This window comes from Eptatretus burgeri, chromosome 10 (assembly GCF_056783735.1).
Source record: "Eptatretus burgeri isolate ZD-2024b chromosome 10, Ebu_testis_v1, whole genome shotgun sequence".
NCBI classification, from domain to species: domain Eukaryota; kingdom Metazoa; phylum Chordata; class Myxini; order Myxiniformes; family Myxinidae; genus Eptatretus; species Eptatretus burgeri.
Window position 1 is genome coordinate 86,116,811 of NC_140970.1, and position 25,458 is coordinate 86,142,268.

At 41.2% G+C, this 25,458-nt stretch overlaps 1 protein-coding gene across 7 annotated transcripts in view; it reads left to right on the forward strand.

The window, feature by feature from the left end:
* Positions 1 to 25,458, forward strand: part of DISP3 (dispatched RND transporter family member 3) — a 529,314-nt gene that overhangs the window by 236,162 nt on the left and 267,694 nt on the right. For all 7 annotated transcript variants that reach the window (XM_085899158.1, XM_085899165.1, XM_085899159.1 and 4 more), the window contains 2 exons: positions 17,986 to 18,125; positions 20,932 to 21,096. In XM_085899158.1, the coding sequence (XP_085755284.1) occupies positions 17,986 to 18,125; positions 20,932 to 21,096 (305 nt within the window). The remainder of the gene's footprint in view (positions 1 to 17,985; positions 18,126 to 20,931; positions 21,097 to 25,458) is intronic.

Here is a 25,458-nt window from a genome sequence, read left to right on the forward strand (position 1 = left end):
TAAAATCTACACTTCTACATTTGGCTCAACCAAGCCATTAAAAAAAAAGCCTTTGTGTAGTATCATTGGTCTTCGGCATTTCTCATGATTCTTTCTCTGTCCCAGTTGAGCTGACCTCTTCTTCGCCATTGCAGTGATCTTTATTTGTCGATGCCCATTCAGCCAAACCCTTTTTAAAAAAATATCTCCCTGCTCTTTTATTGTTCACCCATTTGTCAGTTTATGTTTGTTGATATCTCTCCTTTATTACTTGCAAAATTGAAGATTTTTCAAGTATATTGTTTGGTCGATTTGGTTATTCTGTGTGTCTGTTTGTCTGTTTGTCACCGCCAGGTCACAATTTTTAACCGATCTTCACAAAACTTCACCACATTCAACCACCAATTATTTTGTAGGTCCACATCGGCCAAAAGGTCAACGTAGGCCAAATTCTAAAATTTTCAATTTTCATCCGATTCACTTGAAATTTGAAGAGGATTTGCATATTTGCTCATTGAATTCAACCATCAAGTACTTTTTGAGATCAAATTTGTTTTATGGATTTTGCAAGTATCATGCGCTGCATGACATCGTCGTCTTGCTATTCTGTTTGTTTGTTAGTCTGTCTGTTTGTCTGTCTGTTTGTTACTTACGAAATCTTTAGATTTCGTAAGTATATTGATCACTTCCATCCTCTGTTTGTGTGTTTGTTTGTTTGTTTGTTTGTTTGTAGGCACGGTAACTCGAGAACGGAAGAAGCTACCAATGTCAAATTACACCACGTGATTCAGGACGGTGATGGCTAGCGCTGATTAGATTTTGGTCAAAATCGGTCAAGGGTCAAGGTCACAGTGAGGTCAAACATTCGACTTTTGATGGTTTGGTACAGAATCATCGTAGAAACCTCTGGTTTGCGTCGCTACCTTCTCGAGAGACAGCTTTTATTAGACAAGGTCAGAGGTTAAGTTGACGATTTCGTAAGTACCTGTCTATGACTGCTTGTTTGTTTGTCTGTCTGTTTGTCTGTCTATCTCTTTGTCTGTCTGTTTGTCTGTTTGTCAAACAGGTCGCCTACAGGTCAAAATTCTGTTTGTCGCCTACAGGTCAAAATTTTAAATTGATCTTCACGAAACTTCACCAGATGATAGCGTTTGTCATCAGGAGGATGCCTATTGTTTTTGAGGTCAAAAGGTCAACATAGGCCAAAGGTTAACAACTTCGGTGAGATTTCTAAAATCCTCCATTTTCATCCAATTGACTTGAAATTGGAAAAGAATTTATATTTCATTTCAATTAATTCAACCAGCCAATTATTTTTGAGGTCAAAATCGACCAAAAGGTCAACATAAGCCAAAGGTCAACAATGAAGATGGTGTTTCTAAAATCCTCAATTTTCATCCTATTGACTTGAAATTTGAAGAGGATTTATATATCATCTCACTCAAGTCAAACAACCAGTTATTTTTAAGGAGAGCATCAACCAACAGGTCAACGTCGGCCCAAAGTCAACAACTAAGGTGGTGTTTCTAAAATCCTCAATTTTCATCCTATTGACTTGAAATTTGAAGAGGATTTATATATCATCTCACTCAAGTCAAACAACCAGTTATTTTTAAGGAGAGCATCAACCAACAGGTCAACGTCGGCCCAAAGTCAACAACTAAGGTGGTGTTTCTAAAATCCTCAATTTTCATCCTATTGACTTGAAATTTGAAGAGGATTTATATATCATCTCACTCAAGTCAAACAACCAGTTATTTTTAAGGAGAGCATCAACCAAAAGGTCAACGTCGGCCCAAAGTCAACAACTAAGGTGGTGTTTCTAAAATCCTCAATTTTCATCTGATTGACATGAAATTTGAAGAGGGTTTACATTTCAGGTCACTGCATTCAACTGGCCAATTATTTTTGTGGTCAACATGGACAAAAAGTTCAACATAGCCCAAAGGTCAACAACTTAGTTGAGATTTCTAAATTCCTCAATTTTCATCCCATTGACTTGATATTTAAAGAGGATTTGCATATCAAGTCACTGAATTCAACCGCCAATTATTTTTTCAGTCAACAGAGACCAAAATAAAAGGTCAGCATCGGCCCAAGGTCAACAACTAAGGTGGTTTTTACTAAAAACCTCAATTTTCATCCGATTGACTTGAAATTTGAAGTTGCATCTTTGGTCATTGAATTCAACCACCAATTATTTTTGAGGTCAAATTTGTTTTAAAGATTTTGCAAATGTCAAGCTCTGCACGATGTCTTCTTCTTTTATTTTTCTTTCATCTCCTTTGCAATCGATGGGGCTGTATTTGTTGTGGTTTCAGGTGTGTGTGTGTGTGTGTGTGTGTGTGTGTGTGTGTGTGTGTGTGTGTGTGTGTGTGTGTGTGTGTGTGTGTGTGTGTGTGTGTGTGTGTGTGTGTGTGTGTGTGTGTGTGTGTGTGTGTGTGTGTGTTGATGTCTTTGTGCTTCCATACAAATTGGATTTGGCAGTCTGTTCAACTTTTGACATACTCTGCCAATCCCACAGTTTTCACTCTGTACACTTGGTATTGCTCCATCAGGCCGCTGACTCCTCGTCTTGGCAGGTACATTCTTGGATTGCACTGGTTTTTGTGGAAAATTTTGTGAATAGTGAGTTTTTCTGGTTTATTCTTACCTCCCCCACCGAAGGTGAAAAAGGTGATGTTTTCAACCCTCTGTTTGTTTGTTACTTGCAAAATCTAAGATTTTTAAAGTATATTGGTCAGTCGATTTTGTCATTCTGTTTGCTTGTCTGACTGTTTGTCTGCTTGTCTGTCTGTCTGTTTATCGCCTGCAGGTCACAATTTTTAAACTGATCTTCACGAAATTCACCACATGGTAGAGTTTGTCATAAGGAAGAAGCCTATTGTTTTTGAGGTCAAAAGGTCAACATAGGCCAAAAGTCAACTTAGGTGATTTCTAAAATCCGCAATTTTCATCCAATTGACTTGAAATTTGAAGATAATTTATGCTTCCTGTCAATTAATTCAACTAGCCAATTATTTTTGAGGTCAAAATCGACCAAAAGTTCAACATAGGCCAAAGGTCAACAACTATGTTGGTATTTCTAAAATCCTCAATTTTCATCCGATTGACTTGAAATTTGAACAGAATTTGCATTTCAGGTGACTGAATTTGACTAGCTAATTCTTTTTGAGATCAACATCGACCAAAAAGTCAACATAGTCCAGAGGTCAACAACTGAGGTGAGATTTCTAAAATCCTCAATTTTCATCTCATTGACTTGAAATTTAAAGAGGATTTTCATATCAGGTGACTGAATTCAACAACCAATTATTTTTGAGGTCAACACAGTTAAAAAGGTCAACATAGACTGAATTTCTAAAATCTCCAATTTTCATCTCATTGACTTGAAATTTGAAGAGGATTTGCATATCAGGTCACTGAATTCAACCACCAATTATTTTTGAGGTCAACACAGTTAAAAAGGTCAACATAGACTGAATTTCTAAAATCTCCAATTTTCATCTCATTGACTTGAAATTTGAAGAGGATTTGCATATCAGGTCACTGAATTCAACCACCAATTATTTTTGAGGTCAACAGAGACCAAAAGGTCAACAACAAAGGTAGTTTTTCTAAAAACTTCAATTTTCATCTGATTGACTTGAAATTTGAAGTTACATATTTTGTCAATGAATTCAACCACCAATTATTTTTGAGGTCAAATTTGTTTTAAGGATTTTACAAGTGTCAAGCTCTGCATGATGTCTTCTTCTTTTATTTTTCTTACATCTCCTTTGCAATTGATGGGGCTGTATTTGTTGTGGTTTCGGTTTTGTGTGTGCTGTTGTCTTTGTGTTTCCATACAAATTGGATTTGGTAGTCTGTCAAACTTTTGACATACTCTGCCAATCCTACAGTTTTCACTCTGTACACTTGGTAGAGCTACATCAGGCCGCTGACTCCTCATCTTGGCAGGTACATTTCTGAAATACACTGGTTTTTGTGAAACATTTTGTGGATAGTGAGTTTATCTGCTTTATTTTTGACCTCCACCACCGAAAATGAAAGAGGTGATGTTTTCACCCCTCTCTGTTTGTTTGTTACTTGCAAAATTGAAGATTTTAAAAGTATATTGGTCAGTCGATTTTGTTATTCTGTCTGTGTCTGTCTGTTTGTCTGTCTGTTTATCGCCTACAGGTCACAATTTTAAACCGATCTTCACGAAATTCACCATGTGGTCGAGTTTGTCAGAAGGAAGAAGCCTCTTGTTTTTAAGGTCAAAAGGTCAACATAGGCCAAAAGTCAACTTCTAAAATCTCCAATTTCTAAAATCTGATTCCTAAAATCCTCAATTTTCATCCAATCGACTTGAAATTTGAAAATTTATATTTTAGGTCAATTAATTCAACTAGCTGATTATTTTTGATATCAGCATGGACCAAAAGGTCAACACAGGCCAAAGGTCAACAACTTGGTTAAGATTTCTAAAATCCTTAATTTTCATCCAATTGACATGAAATTTGAAGAGGATTTATATTTCAGGTCACTGATTTCAACGAGCCAATTATTTTTAAGGCTAACATTGACCAAGGATCAACATAGGCCCAAGGTCATAAACTAAGGTGGTAATTCTAAAATCCTCAATTTTCATCCCATTGACTTGAAATTTGAAGAGGAGTTGCATATTAGGTCAAATTTTTTTTTACGGATTTTGTAAGTGTGTGCTGTGCACGGCGTCTTCTTCTTGTTTGTTTGTCTGATGTCTGTCTGTATGCAGGATATCTCAAAAACTTGTCGATGGATCCGGACTAAATTTGGTGGACAGGTTGTATGTGTGAGAAGGACAAACTGATTATATTTTGGTGAAGATCCAAGTCTGGATATGATAACTGGAATTTTTTAAAGTGATTCTTCACCATTGAGTGATGATATTAGCACAATAAAAAAACGATATATTGCAGGATATCTCAAAAAGTTGTGGACGGATTCGAACAAAACTTTGTGGACATGTTAGGTGTGTCACACGGAAGAATTAATTCAGTTTTGGTGAAGATTTTGACATTTGTACTGTACTGACAAAAACTGTACTACCAGTTTTTTTGACATGAGGTCCAGGTGAGACTGCCAGTTTTACAGGTGATAGATGTGGGTGGGTCTTTCTTTATGATTTTTTTTTATATTGACTTTTTGACATTTGCACGTGATACATGCTTGGGAGCCTCATTGGTATGTATTATTGTCTGCGCTGTCGCTGATGATTCGCCAATAAGCGATGAAACTGGTCCAGCAGCTGAGGAGGTGTGTAGCATTGGGATTCTCATGTGTGTACTATCTGTGCATGTCTATAGCTGTGGAGGAACTCTGGGAAGGGTTTGAAACAGCAAAGTGTTTACCTTTCGAATGCCATCTTAGTTGCTTTATGCAGCTTCTTCGGCTCGAATCGCATGGGAGGTGTCAAATTTACTTTATTTTATTTTTTTTAAACACTCGTAGTCCTGCAGCAGAATACATCAGTGAAAAAAACGAAGATGTATATAATTTCCTCAGTATGGTTTCATTCGCTTTCCTGATGAGAGTGAAGGTGCAAATTGGAATCCACAGTTCATTGATTTTGACGTATTCTTTGATAACATGGCTAGCTTACGAACAGGGCGAAAATCACTATGTGACAGTAAAATTGTATGTTCGGGTAGCTGGACGATTCCTAAGTATCAGGAACCCAAATTATCCTTGTGGCTTTAATCTGTACTTGTCTGGCACACTGAGACTTATCTCGATTTAAAGACACTGACATCAGCATTACAACGATGTGCCAGCTGCCTCTTTCCGAATGGCTTTGTGAGTTCATTGCGACAATAAAATCTAAAGTCAATTCCGGAGCATAATGTTTTTCTTGGCATTTGTAATGTTATGAATGACATGTGTGTAATTGATTTTAATTTAACGTACTTGCCAAAATTAGCATGATTTTTCGTTGTTTTCATTTTTTCTGCGATCTATCTTTTGCAATTTTTGTCAAACTGCTTGTCTCTCTTTATCTGTCTCGATCTCTTCCTTTCTCCCCCTTTCTTCCCCATTTCTTTCCCCCTCTCTTCTCCCCTTTCCCTTTTTTCCCTCCTTTCCCCCCTCCTCTCTCCCTACCTCACTCCCTCGCTCACTTATTCTATCCCTCCTGCACACACTCGCTCCCGGCCTTACTCGCTCCATCTTTACTGCTGAACAGTTACAGTTCTGCCGAAGCCCTCTTGGCTGGAGTTACATTCTGGGCCTGGTCACCACTCTGACGGAATATTCGACTGAGGGTGCAGGAATTTGGAATTTGCCTATTGGGTGCTGGTATAACTCGCGTACTCTTCGTGAAGGATACTGTGGGATCGTTAACACCCACAAACTAACGCCGGCAGATGGGACACCAACTTTAACATCCATACTGTTGGACGGCGCATCCATTGATGCCTTTCCCTGCATGACAAACACCAGGGTGACTGTTTTTAACTGGGTCGAAATTTGAATCCGGGCCGAGGGAGCTCAAAAGCGAGACCTAAAATGCTGTCATGTTGTTTTATCATATCATTATAGTTGGTGTTTCCTAGTCCACCGAGATGGCAAGAAGGACTAATTTCCCACTATCTATTTGGGCCCAGTGAAATTACATGGTTCAAGTGATGCGATTGTTGTTAAGTGTCTGAAAACATTGAAAAATTAGATATTTACTCATTCAGGCAGTTTTTGCGCGAGATGCATTTTCTCATAATCTCATTCGCATGCGGAGGGAACTTTGTCGGGACTGACTTTTGAAGCCATTTATTATAAGACAACAAAGCATTCATTGTACGAATAATGAGAATGTCTTCCTCCTATTAACTGAAACTCAGAGAGATTTACCTGATTTCATGAAGGGCATATCGATCAATTTTACATGGGAGCAAAATTGCAAAAGGGTAATGGAATAAAATCTGTACTATTTCCACCATGACATGTGCAATGAGCAATATGAGCGATACAGTATTATGAATTCTGATCATCTCAGTTTACCTGTTTTATAACTATTTTGCATCTCTCACACCGGATACCTTGTGGAGAGCGAAAAGAACAGCGTGCATGAAAAACGGATCAAACTGAACCAAATCAATGTAGGTGACTCATAAGGTGTCATGAGTTTGCAAGGCCTCAAGTCAGTCATACGCACCATTTCCATGCGCAAGTTTTTCTGAGAGTTATGTATAAGCTCTTATTTTCAAAAGTTTACATCAAGCTGTATTCACGTCGCTTTTGTTGTCCTATTTTAATTTGTGACATTTGTTTGTAGATTTGCTCCACTGACAATAATGCTTTTTGGGATATCAATGTATTGGGATATGCAGAAGCATTGTTTGTCCTGCACACTTCTATGCTGAGATAATGCGACAGGATGGTTCGGATTATCGTGGGGCAGATAACAGCAATTTTTGAGAGGAATCGTGCAAATGATGATACAAGCATCAAATTTGGCACATTTGTTCTCCAGGGGATTGTAATCAAATCTGCCTGATTGGCCATTTGCAAATCCAAGATGGCGGCCATTTTTCAAGATGGTCGCCAAGTTAGCCTCCCGAAGTTGACTTTTTTCTTAGAAGTATTTGTAGTTGTCAGTTTTGCATGATCTAGGTGTGCATCCCTATGTTTTCAAGCCTGCTGGAGTGGATTTTCCTGTTTTTAAAGCCCCCGACACACACTTTTTCTGATTTTGCACCACTTTAATGATTGTCATATGAAGCTAAGGCCTTTCTGCAACCGGGCCATGGCTAGTAAATGTTCAAAGTTATGCATACCATGCAAATGTTCCTCCAGCTGCTACTGTCCACATATGCACCTGCAGAGTGCTGTGCAGGGGAGCCCTGACTGAAAGCACATGCATCTCTGGTTGCAACTTTTCTTACAGGAACACTTGATCAGTTCCTGACAGCTGGCTGCAATAGGGGGTAGTGTTGTCCAACATATCTGCCACGTCTCTCCTTTCTGTGTCCAACCCCATTCAGCGGGACTGCTCGTGTCTGGACTGGAGATGGTTGCCTGGCCCCAGATGATCCCAGCCTGATAGGCCGCACACTTTGCATGTTCTCTGAGGGCTGCCTGTGTTGGTGGAATTGAGTTGTCGGCCTCTGCTTGTGGGCAAAGAGATCTAGTCTTGCTCCATCCACATCCGTGCCTGCGCTTGATCTGTCATACATGAGGACAACGAATCTCTCCAGCCTCTGCAGGTCAAGATCACGAAACAATGTTGGATGCGGCTGAGATTGGTGAATGTTTCAGAAACATCATCAAAGACGTTCCATGTCTGCCACGCAGTTTTCTTCCCTTTACCGCGGAAGGCAGACACGACGTCACATCCAGTGAACGCATGGAAGTATGGGATCCCTCTTGCTTTCTCAGGCCCAATTGCAGAAACTACCTCATAGACTGGAATCCATCGCACCTTGGCTCCTTGGCCAAAGGCAATCCACATGTTCTCAAGACCTAGTTCCTGTAAGGATGGCAGTACAGATATTGCTATGACTAGTACGTCCGTGTCATTAGCCTTAATGATAATGGACTTGCTACCATCTGTCGTTGCAACCCTGGTGTGTACAAATATTCAAGTGTCAGCTTCTTCATGACAACATGGAGACACAGCATCCAGTGACTTCCTTGTGTTGCTAATGGCATCTTCTCCTTTTGTGACAATGACTGTGCTTGTCGTCTGTGCTTCACACATCTTTTCCACAAGGAAGTGAAACAGCTCAATCTTGTTTCTGTCATCTCGAAGAAAGCTTCTCCAGTTACTTGGCGTCTTACTGGTTCCTGCCACCCTTCTTCTGATTCCTTACCCCCTTTTCGACCTTGCCTCGGACTTCAGACTTGACTTCTTGTACACATCAAACACTACATCCACCCTCTCGTACTTGGCACCATAGGATTCCACCTTTGGGATGATGTCTTCTTTAGCATAGTCATCAAATATCTTTGAAGTGCATGGAGGTAGGGCATTGATAAGTGCTGAGCCATCAATGATGACTGCATTTCCCCTTGTTTCTCTGTCTGGGATGTTCACTTGCACTTCAAGAATTTCAGCCAGCTGTGACTTCTGACATGTATGAAGCTTGCCGCTGTCACTGAGAGATGCAGGATGTTACTGATTTTCATGCTTGAATCATTCTTGCAAGTCACACTGCCTGTTCTGGCATGAGAAGAACAGTCGTGAGAACAGCTGACAGTCGTCTTTCAGGACTTTCTCCTTAGAACTTCCCCCAGCTTGCTCTTGTTTGAAGAAAGAAACAATGTTTTTATTGATTGGATGATAGAAAGGACATTCACCTTCATTCTGTAGCCCCTCCATGAATGAATGGAACTGCTCTTTGCCCCGCTGGTGATGTGTAGCTACCATTTCGGCTAGAGTTGGGTCTGCAATGTTCTTCTTGTCTAGTACCAGTAGGTCAGCTGATTCTTCTTGGAATGGGTTGCCCATCTCCTGCATTACTTCAGAGAGTGCTTTCACCTTTTCAAAAAAGATTTCTGGGCACTCAGTGTCTGCTCATGGTGTCTGCTGTTGTTGGTTGCATCTTTCATACCAGACATGGCCTCGTATCCAGCTACTAAACGACTCACTTCGGGTCCAGCGACCATCCACCTACGAAGTGCTGCCGGGTCTTCTGTCAACCCAATTGCTCCTCCGTCACCTGTGATGACTGCATTATTTTGCTTGTGGGCTTGTGGGTGCCAGTAGTCCATCCAAGGGATGTGGCTGACTGCTGAAACAAAGGTACTACCTCTAACACTACACCCCTACATATATTATCCCATGCATAAGTGGCTACTACTACATACATGTTAAGTCGTGCAAATGTATGAAAATCATAAACAAATGTGCAAAATCAGAAAAAGTGTGTCAGGGGGCTTAATAAACAGGAAAATCCACTCCAGTAGGCTTAAAAACATAGGAATCCACACTTAGATCATGCAAATCGGACAACTACAAATACTTCTAAGCAAAAAGTCAACTTCGGGAGGCTAACTTGGCGGCCATTTTTCAAGATGGCCGCCATCTTTGATTTTCAAATGGCCAATCGGGCAGATTTTATCAGAAAGCCTTGCAGAACAGAAATGCCAAATTTGATGCTTGTATCTTAATTTGCAAGATTTTTCTACTATCTACTACACAAGAAGAAGCACTTTCATTTGAACTGTCTGGCCTGGGTTTAATTCTCAACCGATGATAAACTGTTTAATTGGAGATACTCATGGAGGGGGTTAACCATCCCTGGGATGGACGTTAAGTTGGATGTCTTTTCTGCTCACAGCTTTTATTGGTAGATGTTTCACGAAGAGTAGGTGAGTTTTCCGCGACACCCAAGACAAATTGCAAATTCCTGCCACCTTCCGCCGAACATCAATCGTGCCCAGCCGGTTCTTGGAAGAATTTGGCTGAAACCATTCCTCAGCTGATCCTACAACAACATGGGGATAATTGTAGCCATTAAAGAGCAAGTAATAGTCGATCATTTTCGGATACATGACTTTCCAAATGATGGATGAATGCTAACGAGGCCTTCCGCGCATGCGCTGTGTGTGTTTTCAGTGCTCGTTCAGGCACTTTAACCTGCCATTACTCAGGTGAAATCTGTAAGTGAAATGGTCTTTTTAACATTCTTTCAGCATTCAAACGAAAGAGTGGCAATTTCAAGATGGTTAACCATAATTGTTGTGTTCCTGGATGCAAATCGGACTCGCACAAATAAAGGAAATACGAGAAATATCCGTGGATGAGACTGAGAGGTGTTGAGCTCCTATCATTTCCTGTGAATGAAAGTTAGTGGCCACAGTAATTAAAAATGCACAAACACATATACACACACACACACACACACACACACACACACACACACACACACACACACACACACACACACACACACACACACATCTAATATAATTTCCCTTATGGAACTGGTACCAAACAAGCAATATATTTATAACAGCCCTCACAGCCACTCCCCAGCCACAGCTCCCACCCCCACACCCCCCTCCCACCCTCCCCACACCCCATCACCCCTTTCCCGCCAGAATTATCAATAGTAAATATCATTTTAAACTTCCCCTCATGTATATTCACAAGCCGCATATATGTCCTTCCCATTGGTGTTCAGAAGCACCGTAACCAGATATGGTGTCTTGCTGATACATCCAGCTCTTGCATAAATATAGCTGGCACAAGCTTTGCATATTTTCACGTCACGAAGATGTCCTTTGCCGAGGAGTTGGTTACTCTTAATTGGTAATTATGCACAGCATCATATTTCCAATTGCAGACGTCCATTAAATATATCACCAAACCTGCCTTGTTCCCATGAGACACTCCCACAAGGTTCAAAGTCCATTCACCCGGAGCGATCAGTCGGGGATTTGTGTAGCACACACCCGTCCACTCGGACTTTCCACTGACACACATGGTTGGGAGTTTGCACTATGAGCAGTTGCCCATTTGGCAAGCTGAGAAAGTTCTCCAAGTCGATTGTTATGCAGAGGCAGACCCCTTTATCTCAAGGACTTTTCCAAATATATTCCACTTCTTTTAGAATCTTTTTGAGCCATTTTAGATAACAATCCTCATGTCGAACCCACGATATGCTTTATGGTGCCCTGAACATCGCCGTTTCTAGGGATTTCTGCACATGTGCACCCAGTATTCTTGGGGAGATCACATCATTTTGGAAGTCACGTATCAGCAACAAGCTATCTACTCAGATTTTTTTGCAAAGTTTTAAAATACTCTCCAAATGCGTTGCACGGGCATCACAGTTGCCGTGAAAATTCCACATGATGAAAGTGTTAAATGGCCAAGCGTGCCAAACTTTAAAGGACAAGTACTTGAGTACTTGCACTAATTGCATTGACTATAAACCCAACAAAAATGAGGGATGGAAGGCATGTATCAATTGTACGACAAAGGATTAAATCAATAGGACATTGATTGAGGTATGCTCACTGCTGAAGGAAACAAGAAGAAGCTGAGGTTTGGGGAATTGAGCCTTCGTTTTTAACCTATCTTCTCTTTTGCTCCAATGAAGGGTTAAGCCCGAAATATCAGGATATCTTTGCTTCCCATGCCGGTTCACGTTCCTCAATCATCCCGTTGATTTCATCTATTGTTCTGCCTGTTTCGCCGATGCAGATCGACACTATCCTTCACTGGCAAGACTATTTATTCATTCTACATGTAGCATTTGTAACACAAGACTTCCTTCGCATGTTTCATATAATGTGACAGATAATACTGTGCCACTTAGTAAAGTATTCAAGAATTGTTAAGAAAGCTGTCGTGCAGACTGATGTAGGCTGCAGATGTTTGAAAAGGCATCCTTTTCTTGCTGGATAAAATTTTGGGCCTTTCAGTGATGATTAAACACATTATAGCTTTGTCTCTGTCTGTATGATATCATTACCAATACTAGAACGGCACACGGTAGAGCGCATACCTCCACCGGCCTGAACAGTTCACATTTTGCATCCCATTGATAGGCCCGATCTGGATTCAGATCCGAATCGAAATCGAGTCGGCTTGTGCTTGTCACCTAACCAACTCATCTACCCAGTTTTGTTATAATTCGTCCACAACTTTTTGAAAGGCTATGATTGTTTTTATCCCTCATCTCTCAATGGTGAAGAATCACTTGAAAAATTAAATAATTCTCAGATCCGGGTTCGGATTTGGATCTACACCATAATTGTATCGATTCGTCTTTGTAACACACCCAACCTGTCCAACAAGTTTTGTCCTCATCCGTCCAAAGTTTTTGAGATATCATGTTCTCACATGGACAAACAGACAGACAGGTTTGAAAGCATAATCTCCACCCACCTTTGGTGGCGGAGATAATAAACTGTTTGCTTTTTAAAAAAAAAAATTATAAACAATAATTTGTGGAATAACAATCTTTTAGAAACTTTTTAGCAAGGAGCATCATGAAAGAAGATATAGTGTTCCCATCATATTGTAACAAGTATACTTGCAGATGAAGCAGAAAAAAAAGAAGCCATTGAACCTAAATTCATTTGTGCATTTAAGACTTTAAACCCCCTTATGTGATTGTGTTCACAAGGTGTTAAATGCTCTTTTTTCCAAAGCACAGAGTTCATTTATCACACTTTCATTATTGACTAATCAGAGCCACTTCCCCTCTGATTTGTCACCAAATACACAGATAAAAACAATTAAAAAGTAGAAGTAAGTGGTTCGCTCGACTGTTCTTTGATCCAATCTTACTGGAAGCTTGTTTAGTAGAGAGCCCAGGCAGGCTTTCTGGATCTGTGCATCAAGATATACTGCAATAATTCTCTTGATATTCGATAAGATCATCATCATGTTTATATTGATGTCATGAGAAATCATTGGAGAATTTTGGGAGAGATGCTTCATTATGATAATCTTATTATATATTTTTTTATCCAGACAGGTATTGCTCGGAGACCACTAAACCTCATTTGCGTTCACGAGAGGCTTCCTGTACATATCACATGCTTTTCATTTTGTTCTTCCCTCCTCATTTGACATTCGGCATCGATCCGCTCATCACCGGTAAAGAGGACTTTCAAATCGGTGCATGAAGAAATTAGACCGCCGCTCACATTAGAAGCACTGAAGCTAAACCAGAAACTGTCATCCTTTGGTTGGACATGTCATGTGTGCAGAAAACGAAAGTCTGGAGAAATCAACCATGCTGGGTATGGTTGCGGGAAGAAGACGAAGAGACAGAACTTGTATGTGCTGGATGGATGGGGTAAAGACTTCAACCAAGCCGTCTCTGTCGGAGCTTAAAGCTTGAGGAAGCGAGTGCAGGACAGGGTTGTTTGGAGAAATCTGATCAGGAATGTCACCAGAAGTCGGCCATGACTTGATGGAACTAGATAACTAAATAACCTCTCGGTATTCTGTGAATTTGAGAGACAAGTTCTGTCTCCTTCCTTGCCTGCAGGGCATCATAAACTGCTCTACGATCCGGAGAGTGATGGTCAACCCATAAATAATTAATCTATTCTTATGTGTTTTCAGAAAAAGTGCAAATCATTTGCTGATCTTTTATGAGCAGCCTCAAACTGGTCATTCACTGGAACTTGTTGGACAATGTATTTCATCACTGTTGAATCGAGGCACGTACCATCTGTTTGTCTTTTGGAAGGTTATGTCATTTATTGGCACCATTTGGCTCGTCGTGTCACAAAGTGCTGTGCAGCATCACTCGGCGCTCTGCATTATGCCAGTGCTCTTGTGTCCCCAACTTAATTTCCTTGGATGTGGTGTGATCAGCATATCTCTTGTTGCGACTGAGGTGTGAATACAAATTTTTCTACCACTACAGAAAAAAAAACATTCATGTATTGCTCTCCTTCCACAAGCCTCGCACGTGTTGCTTTCTGCATCATGCACGGAGTCATGCGCTATCTTCAACCATTGCTTGGCCCTTCCATCTGCATCGATGGCACAATGTGGGAGATTTCATACTTCTGTACACCCAAAAGAATAATTATTGACTTGATAACACTTCCTGATGTGAAATTTCTGGTTTGTTTCTGGTTTCATCCGGCGTGCTGAATAGTCCCATGGATTTGCTGCTCGCGGTGCACTGCGGTAGCCGGCATCAATCTCCATCGGGCTTTTCTTTCAGAAGAGATCATGCTGGAGTCAACTAGCCACTCTGTACTCTTATTCTGGTTGACTTCTAATGTCAGCCCTTTAGGAAGCCCTCACAGTTCGCTGTGCCGGCTTTGTGTTCTTCTGACCAATCTTCGTCTTGCCGAGCAAATCGCATTCCTGGACTTAAATCTTCCCCTGCCATTTGTGTCATGTTAAGGAATGCTGCATGTTCCTTTTCTTGCATTATCTCATTTTTACTGTACTTCCCATTTTCTCCTCCTGGGTATTTCTGTTTTAATATCCTCATCATCTTGTTCCATGCTTTTTGCCTGTTTATGATTTCGCTTTGTGTTTGTTCGTACTGGTCTCTATATTCACATTTTACTTAAAATTTGTCTTTTACTCCAAATGTGTGCTCAACCGTTAATCTCCATGAAGATATTGTTTGCCTTTATTTATTGCAGACTATTCCATAATCTGCATTGGTTTGTTTTGGGGGGGTTTTTGGTCCTTAAATTTAATTTTCTATGTAACTGCTTACTCGTCCCATCTTACGTTACTCGCTCATAATAAGGCTTATTTTAGGACTGTAAAGAGTTACTGTCGGCTTTGAGCTTGCACTTTTGCTTTTTTGGGGCCATCTACATATGTGATGAGAAAATAAAACAGAAATACAAAGGCAGTGAAACACATTTGAGATCAGGGAGAACATGGGAATATAATGTTTGAGATTGATGGCATAAGAAAAGGGAAAGGAGATTTATTAGGAATTTGGAGTGAAGGAAAAAGTGTATTGGAAAGGAAGAAAGAGGTTTGGGTAGGATGAGGAGGAGGAGGTGGAAGAAGAGATGGTAGGGGATCAACAGTTCCATCAGTTTTGCTTAAATAATAAGTACTCGGGTCTCGTAGATGCTCAATTCCATCAGGTGAAAGACAGTCAACGCCCTCCCAGAAAACACCTTATATGGCCACACTGCCCTCCTCGATGACTGATTGAAACAATAATTTTGATTGAAGCAACACGATTGTAGAAATTACCCAAATTTTAAATTTGTTGATGTACCATACTCTTCACCGAGCATTGGTGCTGCTGAAGCAGTTTCTTGGCAAAGGATATACTGGGTGGTTTGCCATTGCCTTCCCAGCATTGTTTGTTCATGCTTTATCATTGTAACCATTACGCCACTGAGTACAGTTCTCCCAAATTTGGATTTGTTTCAACTTAAGTGGATTATGGAGCTTGGTGTTGGCTTAGTGGTTTAGGTGGCTGGTTTGGGATCCTAAGGTCCTCAGTTCGAGCCCCATTTTCCACTGAATTAACACCAGGGGGGTTGACTCGGCCTGTCATCCTTCCGAGGTCGGCGAAATGAGTACCAGTGCACTAGTCCCGGTGTATTCCCCGGTTAGAATAGGTGTACCATATCCCTGTGTGTCATAAGAGGCAACCAGGGTTGCGTCAGGAGGGGCATCCGGCCATAAAACATTGCCTCAACAAGGGAACCATGATTGCATGGAGCCCACAAAATGCTAGCCCCTGCTCTGCAGGGGAAAATGGCTGTAAAAAGGCTGTTTAAGTGAATTATGCATACCCGACGAAGAAGCTTTAAAACCCAGAGACGCTCTCTCATTTATCCTGCGATGAGTCTTCCTTTGCCTCTGATTAAGTCCCATTATGAAATTGCAGCGCATTAAGCGCACAATCTCACTGCTTGTCAAGATCTCAGTGCAATGTGGAGCCTTCTTTAAAAGTCATGATGCAAATGAACCGCACACTTTGATTTCTGTTCTTTCATTCTTTTTATTAATTTCTGGGGTGTTTTTTTTTTTTTTCCTCTGCTCAAAAAGTGAGTTCTCTGGGACTCGGGAATAAATCCTCACAGCTGAATTGATGCTTTGTCGGTGAAATAATTGAAGTTGAAATTGATGCAAAAAACAAAAAAAAAACCTTTTATAATCAAACCATTCTTGATTGTGAACATGCTTTAATGAAATACAATTATTTGATCGACAAAGCATCCATTCAGCGACAGTAATTTTGAGGAAATACAAAATATCGATCAACTCGGTAGTTGTAAAAAAATTTAAAATACTTAAAAAAAATTAAAAAAAAAAAGACAAACAATGGCTCTAAAGTTTGACGTTTCAACTGTGGAGTGACTCTGATCTGAAATGCCCTTGGGGAGGATGGAGCTGCAGATGCTTGGAGTATGTACTGCACCACAAGACTCGTGCACGCAACCATTCCAATCATCACTGAGGTCCCGTTTGAGTCGTGAACAACGTACGGCTTTTGACCGAAATTTGTCAACCTCTGTCCCTTTTGACAAGACCTTGAGTTGACATTGAGTGTTTCTTGCTCTTTGGATTTCACATCTATTTTTTGTTGATGTGAGAACCGCAGAACCCCTCATTTATTTATTTTATCGTTTATACGTCGATCTGATGATCCGCAAGGATGACGCGTCATAATTACAACTCTGAGAAAAAAATCTTTGTCTTGCTGTTTCAATTCGCATCACAAAGTGAGAATATATTATCATTATGTCCTTTCAATTTACGAGCATCTGTGTGTGATTTATCTTGCGTTGTACGTTTTACTTCATTCTTGTCTTGACATCCATGAATCATGACTCCCGTACCACGATCCACGCCATCATCTAGCCCGTGTTCAAATCTCAACCCAGATAAAAACTGTCATTCTGGTGTTTTACAGGAACAGTGATTTATCAATTTGTGTACCGTCTCTCCGATGGACGTTAAACTGTGCGTCCCGTTTGCCATCATTCGTCGGATGTTAACGAACCCACGAATGTGGGAATAATTGTGGCCGTTAAGGAACAACATTTATGACGCCGATGCTTTCCTAAACACGTTCTCCTCCAGAGAGAGGTGTGTGTGTGTGTGTGTGTGTGTGTGTGTGTGTGTGTGTGTGTGTGTGTGTGTGTGTGTGTGTGTGTGTGTGTGTGTGTGTGTGTGTGTGTGTGTGTGTGTGTGTGTGTGTGTGTGTGTGTTTGTGTGTGTGTGTGTGTTTTTTTTACATTATCTCAGACATCAGCCAACTTCAAGTCCCCTATGAAACACAGTACTAGTATTTGATGATAAATTACCTTAATCCATTTGATCAAATGCAGGACCATACACTTCAGAAGGGAGAATGTGACTGATCAACTTAATAGGAATAAGCTGTCAATTTTTTTTCCATAACAATGTTATAATTGCACAACAATCGCAGTCCTAATGTTTATTGCCATAATAAACGCACACAAAAAAATGATCATTGTATCAATCTTCATCATCTATACTTTGTAGTTCTATCTATATTCAGCACTCCCGTTCTTTCTGTTGCTCCTTGCCCCGTTGCCAATTTTGTCCAGTTGCCGACCACCGGTGAGAATTGAGACGAACCCACTCGACACCTCTGAAGCATCTTTCCCACGGGACACTGGTGGTTACCTAGATGATGACATTCCGCTGCTTTCTGCCTCAATGGAGGAAGATGGTGAGGAAGAATGCGGTAGGTGAGTGGATGTTGTCGAGGGGGCTCCAATATGTTGGGCTTCTTTCGACGACATGGGGATCACAAGGTAATCGGGATCACTTGAATTTCCATTTGGCCCATCATGCCCGCGCCCCGTCAACATTTCAGCATTCTCACCGACTGCAGGCAGTGATAATTACACAACTAACTCCAAGGAGAGAATTTTGCTTGGACACTGACACACAATGGCCTGCTGTTTCTGAAAGACATTGTGCTATCTTCAATGTCCTCGATCTAAATGCTAACGAGATGGCCGGTTTTCCATCTCCATCCGAAGGATGACGTGCATGCTTCGAGACATGCTGGAATACTGTTTGTTAGTAACGTTTGCTTCCCAGCACAAATTGAACCCACACTAACAGCTTCATGTCTGGCGGGGGTTTCCTTCCCACGTTTAGAGTCACAGATGTATGATTTCAAAGCCGAGATGTTGGCTTTGAATTCTTGTCCAACAGTAAACAAAGGTTTTGCATTTGCATCACGAAGTGAGAATATAATGGGGGATAATGAAGGGATATCATCTGAAACATTGGGGTTCACATAAGTGTGCAATATCTTACTATTACAAGCTCTGTGGGTTAAATAACAATGCTTGAAATTCAATGTGAGTATGAAATCCATTTCTCCCTTAATCTGATTTCGGATTTGAAGACTTGGGCACTTGACTTGCTAAATCCGTTGTGGACATGTGGGTTTTATCTTGGATGTTTTAGGGGGTTTTGTATACAGAGTGGAGGCTCATGGATGAATTCGAACACAGAATGGACCAGAGCATAAAATAATAAGAACAACATAGTTGAAAGGGGGGAAACACACCAACAGCAGGGGAGATGGACATGACAGAGGGAGTGTTTGTAGGAAGAATGGGTATGTGGAAGAATAAGATCAAGGAGAGGGGGTGGAGAGGACACATGGAGTGAACAGCTGGATGCAAGCTCAAACACAGCAGGAAGAGGAAGGGAAGGTCTGGGAATGAAACAGAAATTGATCAAAACATGAAATTTTGTTTTCCGTGGGAAGCAAAAATCGTTTTGATATGGTATCATCTCCATCCATCGCAGATGGACAGAGGTATTGTTTTCACCTTTGTCTGTTTGTTTGTCTGTCTGTCTGTCTGTTTGTTTGTGTGCATATCTCATAACGTTGTGGACGGATCCGGATGAAATTTTGTGGACAGGTTGGGGTTGGGTGTGCGACAAAGCCGAACTGATTAGCTTTTGGTGATGATCCGAATCCAGATGCGACTACTAGAATTTTAAAAAGTGATTCGTCACCGGCCAATAGGGCCAAAAAGAAGAAAAAAAAGAGGAAGAGAGATCGGGCCAAAAACGTTAGATAGCCATGCTATCTCAAAAAGTTATGGACGGGGTTGGACAAAACTTGGTCGGCACGTTGGTTGGGAGTGCTACAAGGAAGAATTGATTGAATTTTGATGAAGATCTGAATCCGGATCCAGACATGCAATTTTTTTTTAATATATCAAGTGATTCGTCACCATTGAGGGATGTGGGGCCAAAAACTATGTATTGCATAGTATTTCAAAAATTTATGGATGAGTTATGAGAAAACTTGGTGGATGAGTTGGTTCGGTGACAATAACAAGTCAATTCGATTTTTGTTCATGCCCGGCTCCAGATCCGGCCGATCAACAGGATACAAACCGTGAAATGTTCAGCCTGGCAAAGGTACACGCACTCTACTGAGTGCCCTTCTCGTTCTTATTGTGATTATTTATAAGCTGGTTATTTATTATTATAAATATTGTGAATGCTTTTCATCATGCATATTATTCACGTGTGTTTTCCGTTCTTTTTTGCTTTCATTTTTGATACCAAAGCTTGGTGTTAATGGTCTGATGAACAAAGACGCACATTCAGTCAATTCATTTTGATGAAAACTGGAGTTTCAAATGAATCTTTGCAACTCATGAGATAATAATCGGATGGAGAGCAATTCCTTAGGAACCAACAGTCTCACTATAATTAATACGACAGATGGAAATGCCTAACATGTCGTCTTTACCGTTATACTTCATCAGCCAAGGTGAGCAGATACTGCAATGAAGTCCCCGTTAGGATGAATATATTTTCCAGATAATTTTTTTTTTTTAATGTTCAATGCTCTTTTCGTGATTATTGTGAAGAAAATTTTATTCAATGAGTTTGAATTAATCAGGACTACAATAATACATTATGACAAGGTTCACAATTTACCCCCGTCACGTACGGCGCAATTGATTTTTGTCAAAACCTTTTATTTGATGAAGTTTGTGACGTTTTATACAGTGATCGACCAAGAATCATGAAGCAGCTTTTTCAAGTCACATAGAAGGACAGGAACATTACGAGAATCGATGTAATTTTACCTGAATGATTTTTGCATTAGTGGACAATTTACAAATCAACGCACGAAATGCTCTTTGAACCTGGGATCCCAGCATCGTGAGCTTTGTGCTCGGGTGGGAACTTCAAACAGGCCAACATTTCAAAAAAAAAAAATGTTCAGCACAATGTGCAGGTAAGATGGGCCAAATGACCTCCTCATGCATCACACTTCCTTGTCTGGCCTTGCAATGCATTTAAAAAGACTATTGCAATTTACAGATATTAAGCAGCTGAGACTATAAATCTCAACTTTGGAAGATACTTTCCAGTCATTGTTTTGAGTTGGTTATTCTGCTTCATTCCCCCCATTTCCAAACGTATCTGCTCTACGAGTATATGTTGCTCCTTGTCTGTAATTCTTCAAATACAAATTATTTCGATTTTATGGTTTTTTTCAGGAAATGAAAGCCCCAATGGCGATGTGGGTCTGCTGCACCCAGTCGATGAGGAAAAGGGCAAGGCTACAGGCTTTGTGGCCTGGCTTAGTGGTCTCTCATGGTTGCAGTCTGCTCTCACTCGCTGGATGGTGCTTCCTGCCATTAAAGCCAAGGGCAAGGTCTTAGGTATGATGCTGTTCGCCTCTCATTTCCCATCTGTCTACTCCCCCCACCCCTCCCCTTTCCCTTGAAACTAGGATATAAAGAAGTGCTTGCAAGAGGGAAATTTGGGGATAGCAATACGAGTGGGAAGAAACTATAATAACAGAAAAACTGAGCTTAAAAAATCGGAGACAAAGCTTAAAACTAGAACTACGTTGTTGATGGCACACCATCGCATATTCCCACGCGCACTGCTTTGTCCCATTAACGCTAGATGAAATTTTATCTTGCAAAATGGATTGACTATTCTTTTCTATTTGATGTGCTTTATGAGTCTATATATGCTATAAGACTATATTTTTAAAAAATCAACCCCCTTGACCCCACCCCCTCTGGCCAGGCCCCTAGGGGTCAGATCAAAAATCTGAAAGTGTTGCGCACTTCCCCATACATATATTTACTATGTCCCAAAGTTTCAAATTCCTATCTCAAACGGTGTTGGAGGAGCTATTTTGACCCCCTAACCCCCAAACACTCCCTGATCATCATGTGTTAAAAAAATATGTTGTTAAATCTATAACTCATGAATATGTTTGATTTAAAATTCTAAAAGACAATATATATATATATATATACATTTTTTAATCAGCCCCCTTGACCCCACCCCCTCTGGCCCGGCCCCAAGGGGTCATATAAAAAATCCGACAGTGTTGTGCACTTCTCCATACATATATCTACGATGTCCCAAAGTTTCAAGTTCCTATTTCAAACGGTGTAGGACGAGTTACAGGGTAAGACGTATAGACGGACGGACGGACGGTGGAGACAATCACAATATTCCCGTTTTTCTTCGAAAACGCGGGAATAATAAACAGGTAAACATGGGGGCAATACCCCTGGGTGCTCACCTGGTGGTGGCTGGATGAGGTAAGCATGGATGACCCACACAATATATAATGGAGAAGAAAGTCAATACCTATGGATTTTTTTTATTTTATTCCATGAACAAACTTTAGTACATTACGTGTGATAAAAGTTGTGGTCAAGTTTCATCGAAAAACTCTGATGTTTTGCATGAAGGGTGATGCATCATTGGGTGTGCCGTCCATCAGAAGGAGGTTAAATTGAAGGATCTGCCTCTTGGCTTGACTTTGTAGACATTAAAGATGCCACCATGTTTTCTGGCAAAGAGAGCAGAGTTATTGCCAGCACTCTGACCAAATTGTGTGTGTGTGTGTGGTTTCTGAGAAAAAAAGCAAACACTTATTTTGGGGGGCAACCCCAGTAGACCCCTTTCGGGCCTGATTATTTTTTTATGCCATGAACAAACTTTGGGACATGCATGGTGATGAACGTTATGGTAAAGTTTCATCAAAATCGTATTCGTAGTTTCAGAGAAGAAGTTGAAAGTATTTGTGGACGGACATACGGACTGACGGGTAGACGACGCACCATCCCATAAGCTCCCCAGAACTCCATTCCAGATGAGCTACACACAAAAGAGAGAAGACGAACTCAAATACAAATAAATTCAAATAAACGGGGAGACTTTCACTCCAACGAAATGCACGGCGTGCGTTCCACTCGTTTTGAACACGATTGCCACGAGATAAATGTTGAGGACGTGGCAAGGAAATTTATCGACCACATTGGAATAAACTGATTTAACTCAGGTGCCATCCCAGCATTATTCAACATAGATGGGAAATCGAACCCCAACCATTGGGGAGGGAAATGGCAAAATCGGAGACGAGAACCATGTGATGTTGCTGCCCAACCACCATAGCTTGAAGGACGATACCGTGAGGTGGGCCACTTTATTTTTTGTCTTATTACAAACCATGCCATGGATGAGCAAACACGGTGTGGTTAGTTTGAATAATACGTCGTATATGCCACTGTATTGGAATTGGAAATTGCAAATATTTTACTGTTAAAGGAAATTTACAAGAGGATATTTAATTTTTGTCTCTGCAGATAACAGTAAACGGGCTGGCAGAATAGAGAGCCTCGAGATAGCTGTGTATGCTGAATCTCATAAGCTGTCTTGCCTGGGTTTCAATCTCAACCCAGTGATAAACTGGCACTCTGATGTTTTGCATGAAGGGTGATGCATCATTGGGTGTGCCGTCCATCAGAAGGAGGTTAAATTGAAGGATCTGCCTCTTGGCTTGACTTTGTAGACATTAAAGATGCCACCATGTTTTCTGGCAAAGAGAGCAGAGTTATTGCCAGCACTCTGACCAAATTCCAAAGTTCCTGCACCTGAAGAGTGAAGTGTCAGGCCTAGCCAGCCAGTTCCGCAAGGGTACCGGAAAGGTGGGAATAACTTGAGCCAAAAACGTTCCCCAGCCAAAACCAAAAGAAGGGAATAATTTATGCTGTTAAACATGTAGAAGTAGTAGTAGTTAGTACTAGTAGTTGTTGTTGTTGTAAGATAATTTGTCAACCAAATTCGAGAGAGAGAGAGATTGGGACCATACTCTGTGCAGAGCGTTGGTGCTGCTGAAGCAGTCTCCTTGGCTATTGGGCACAATCCTGGACGGGTCACCACTCCAACACAGTATACCAGCAAGCTGGCACTCATTTTGCCGACCTCGGAAGGATGACAGGCCGAGTTAACCCCACCTGGTATTAATTCAACAGCTGAGTGGGATTTGAACTCAGGACCATCGGATCCAAAGCCCGCCACCCTAACCATTAAGCCAACACCAGGCATAACCAAATTCGAAGGTGACCTGAAGGCTTCTCTTTCACTGACATGTATCACTGGGAGGTGGGCATGCCACTGCGATCCCCAGATTACCTGTTGTTGATCTCTTGCCCACATTGAGCTGGTACTCAATTTTCCAACCTCAAAAAGATGACAGGCTGAGTCGACCCATTTGGTGTTATTTTTGCACGGCTGACATTTCAAGTCAGAAACCTATGATCCAAAACAAACCGCCTTAACCATTAAGGGTGTTGAGGTCCTGTCTTACCTGTTTGTGGTGAGGATGATGAGGTCAGGGAGATATTCACTTACCTTGGCAGTGATATTCATGTCTCCGCATGTTGTGAGCCAGAGGTCATTAGACATCTGGGTTGGGCCTGAGGAGTCATGAATTCACTGGATCATGGGGTGCGGCACTATCAGTACCAATGTAGGAGGATGAAAGTCCATGTCTTTAAGACATTGGTGCTTCCAGTCTTGCTCTATGGATGTGAGATTTGGACTCTGACCAGGAATCTGAGATGGACACTTAACTCCTTCAGTACCAGGTCTCTTCGGAGAATCCTTGGCTATTGCTGGTCAGACTTTGTGTCCAACAAGAGGGTTGCTGAGAGAGACTCAGATGAGATTTGTTACCTGTACAGTCCATAAGCTTCAGCTGCACCTGTCTGGACATGTGGCTCGTTTTCCTGACGCTGATCCTGCTCACCATATTATCTCAGCGATGGAGCCTCGTGAGTGGAGGAGGCCATCTGGCCGACTGCGTGCCTCGTCGTTGTAGCTGGTTGATCAGCATCTCAAGGAGATGGGGATGGGACAGGCATCTGCTAAGGGGATGGTCAAATGGAGGCCACTGGAGTACCGGCAGAAAGTGGACGCAGAGACGCGCTCCTCTGGTGCATGCTCTCATACCTGATCTTACCTTAACTGTTAAGCCACCACCATGTGGCAGTGGTGGTAGTGATGGTATTGGTGGTCTAAGATAAATATTGCTGTAGAGTATGTGCCCCCTCATACAGTATACAACTTCCCAATTCAGTATGGTTCCCAAATTTCATTGGCCAGCAAACATCCACATCTAAAATGGTACGAAATTTAGCGATTATAGCTATGAAGGGTCGACCTGCTCGGCTGTTCATGCGAGAGGATCTCAGAAAGATAGCCAATAATGGCAATGATGCTGTGACCCGACCCCGGCTGGTGACACCGTTTTCTTCTTCCTTCTCACCTGAATATTCAGATTCTGAAAATAAAAATTCCGAACTGTACCTTTGTGATCCCTTCAGGACTCAAATTGAAACAGTTGTTGGTCAAGTTGAATATTCTCAGAATTTTCGAATTCCTTCAAATTCCAGCAAGAATCCTAAAATGATGCATTAATCCTTTAAGTGATCTCCCCTCCCCTCACCCCTCATAGTAACAATCCTCCTTTTAACCAGTTCTCAGCCATGTAGCCATTTTCAGCAGACTCAAGTCATATACAATACTTCAGTGACCCTGTATTCTGATCGAACAAAGGAAAGTTAGAATAGCAGAAAAGATTGAGGTTAATAAAGTAGTTGAAAGACCAGTGAAACAAAAGGTATGAGACCCTTCACATGTTATCTATTACCCTGAAAAGAGGGTTCGGTTTATGGGCTGCATGAAAAAAAATGTTTTAAAATCTTTGCAGA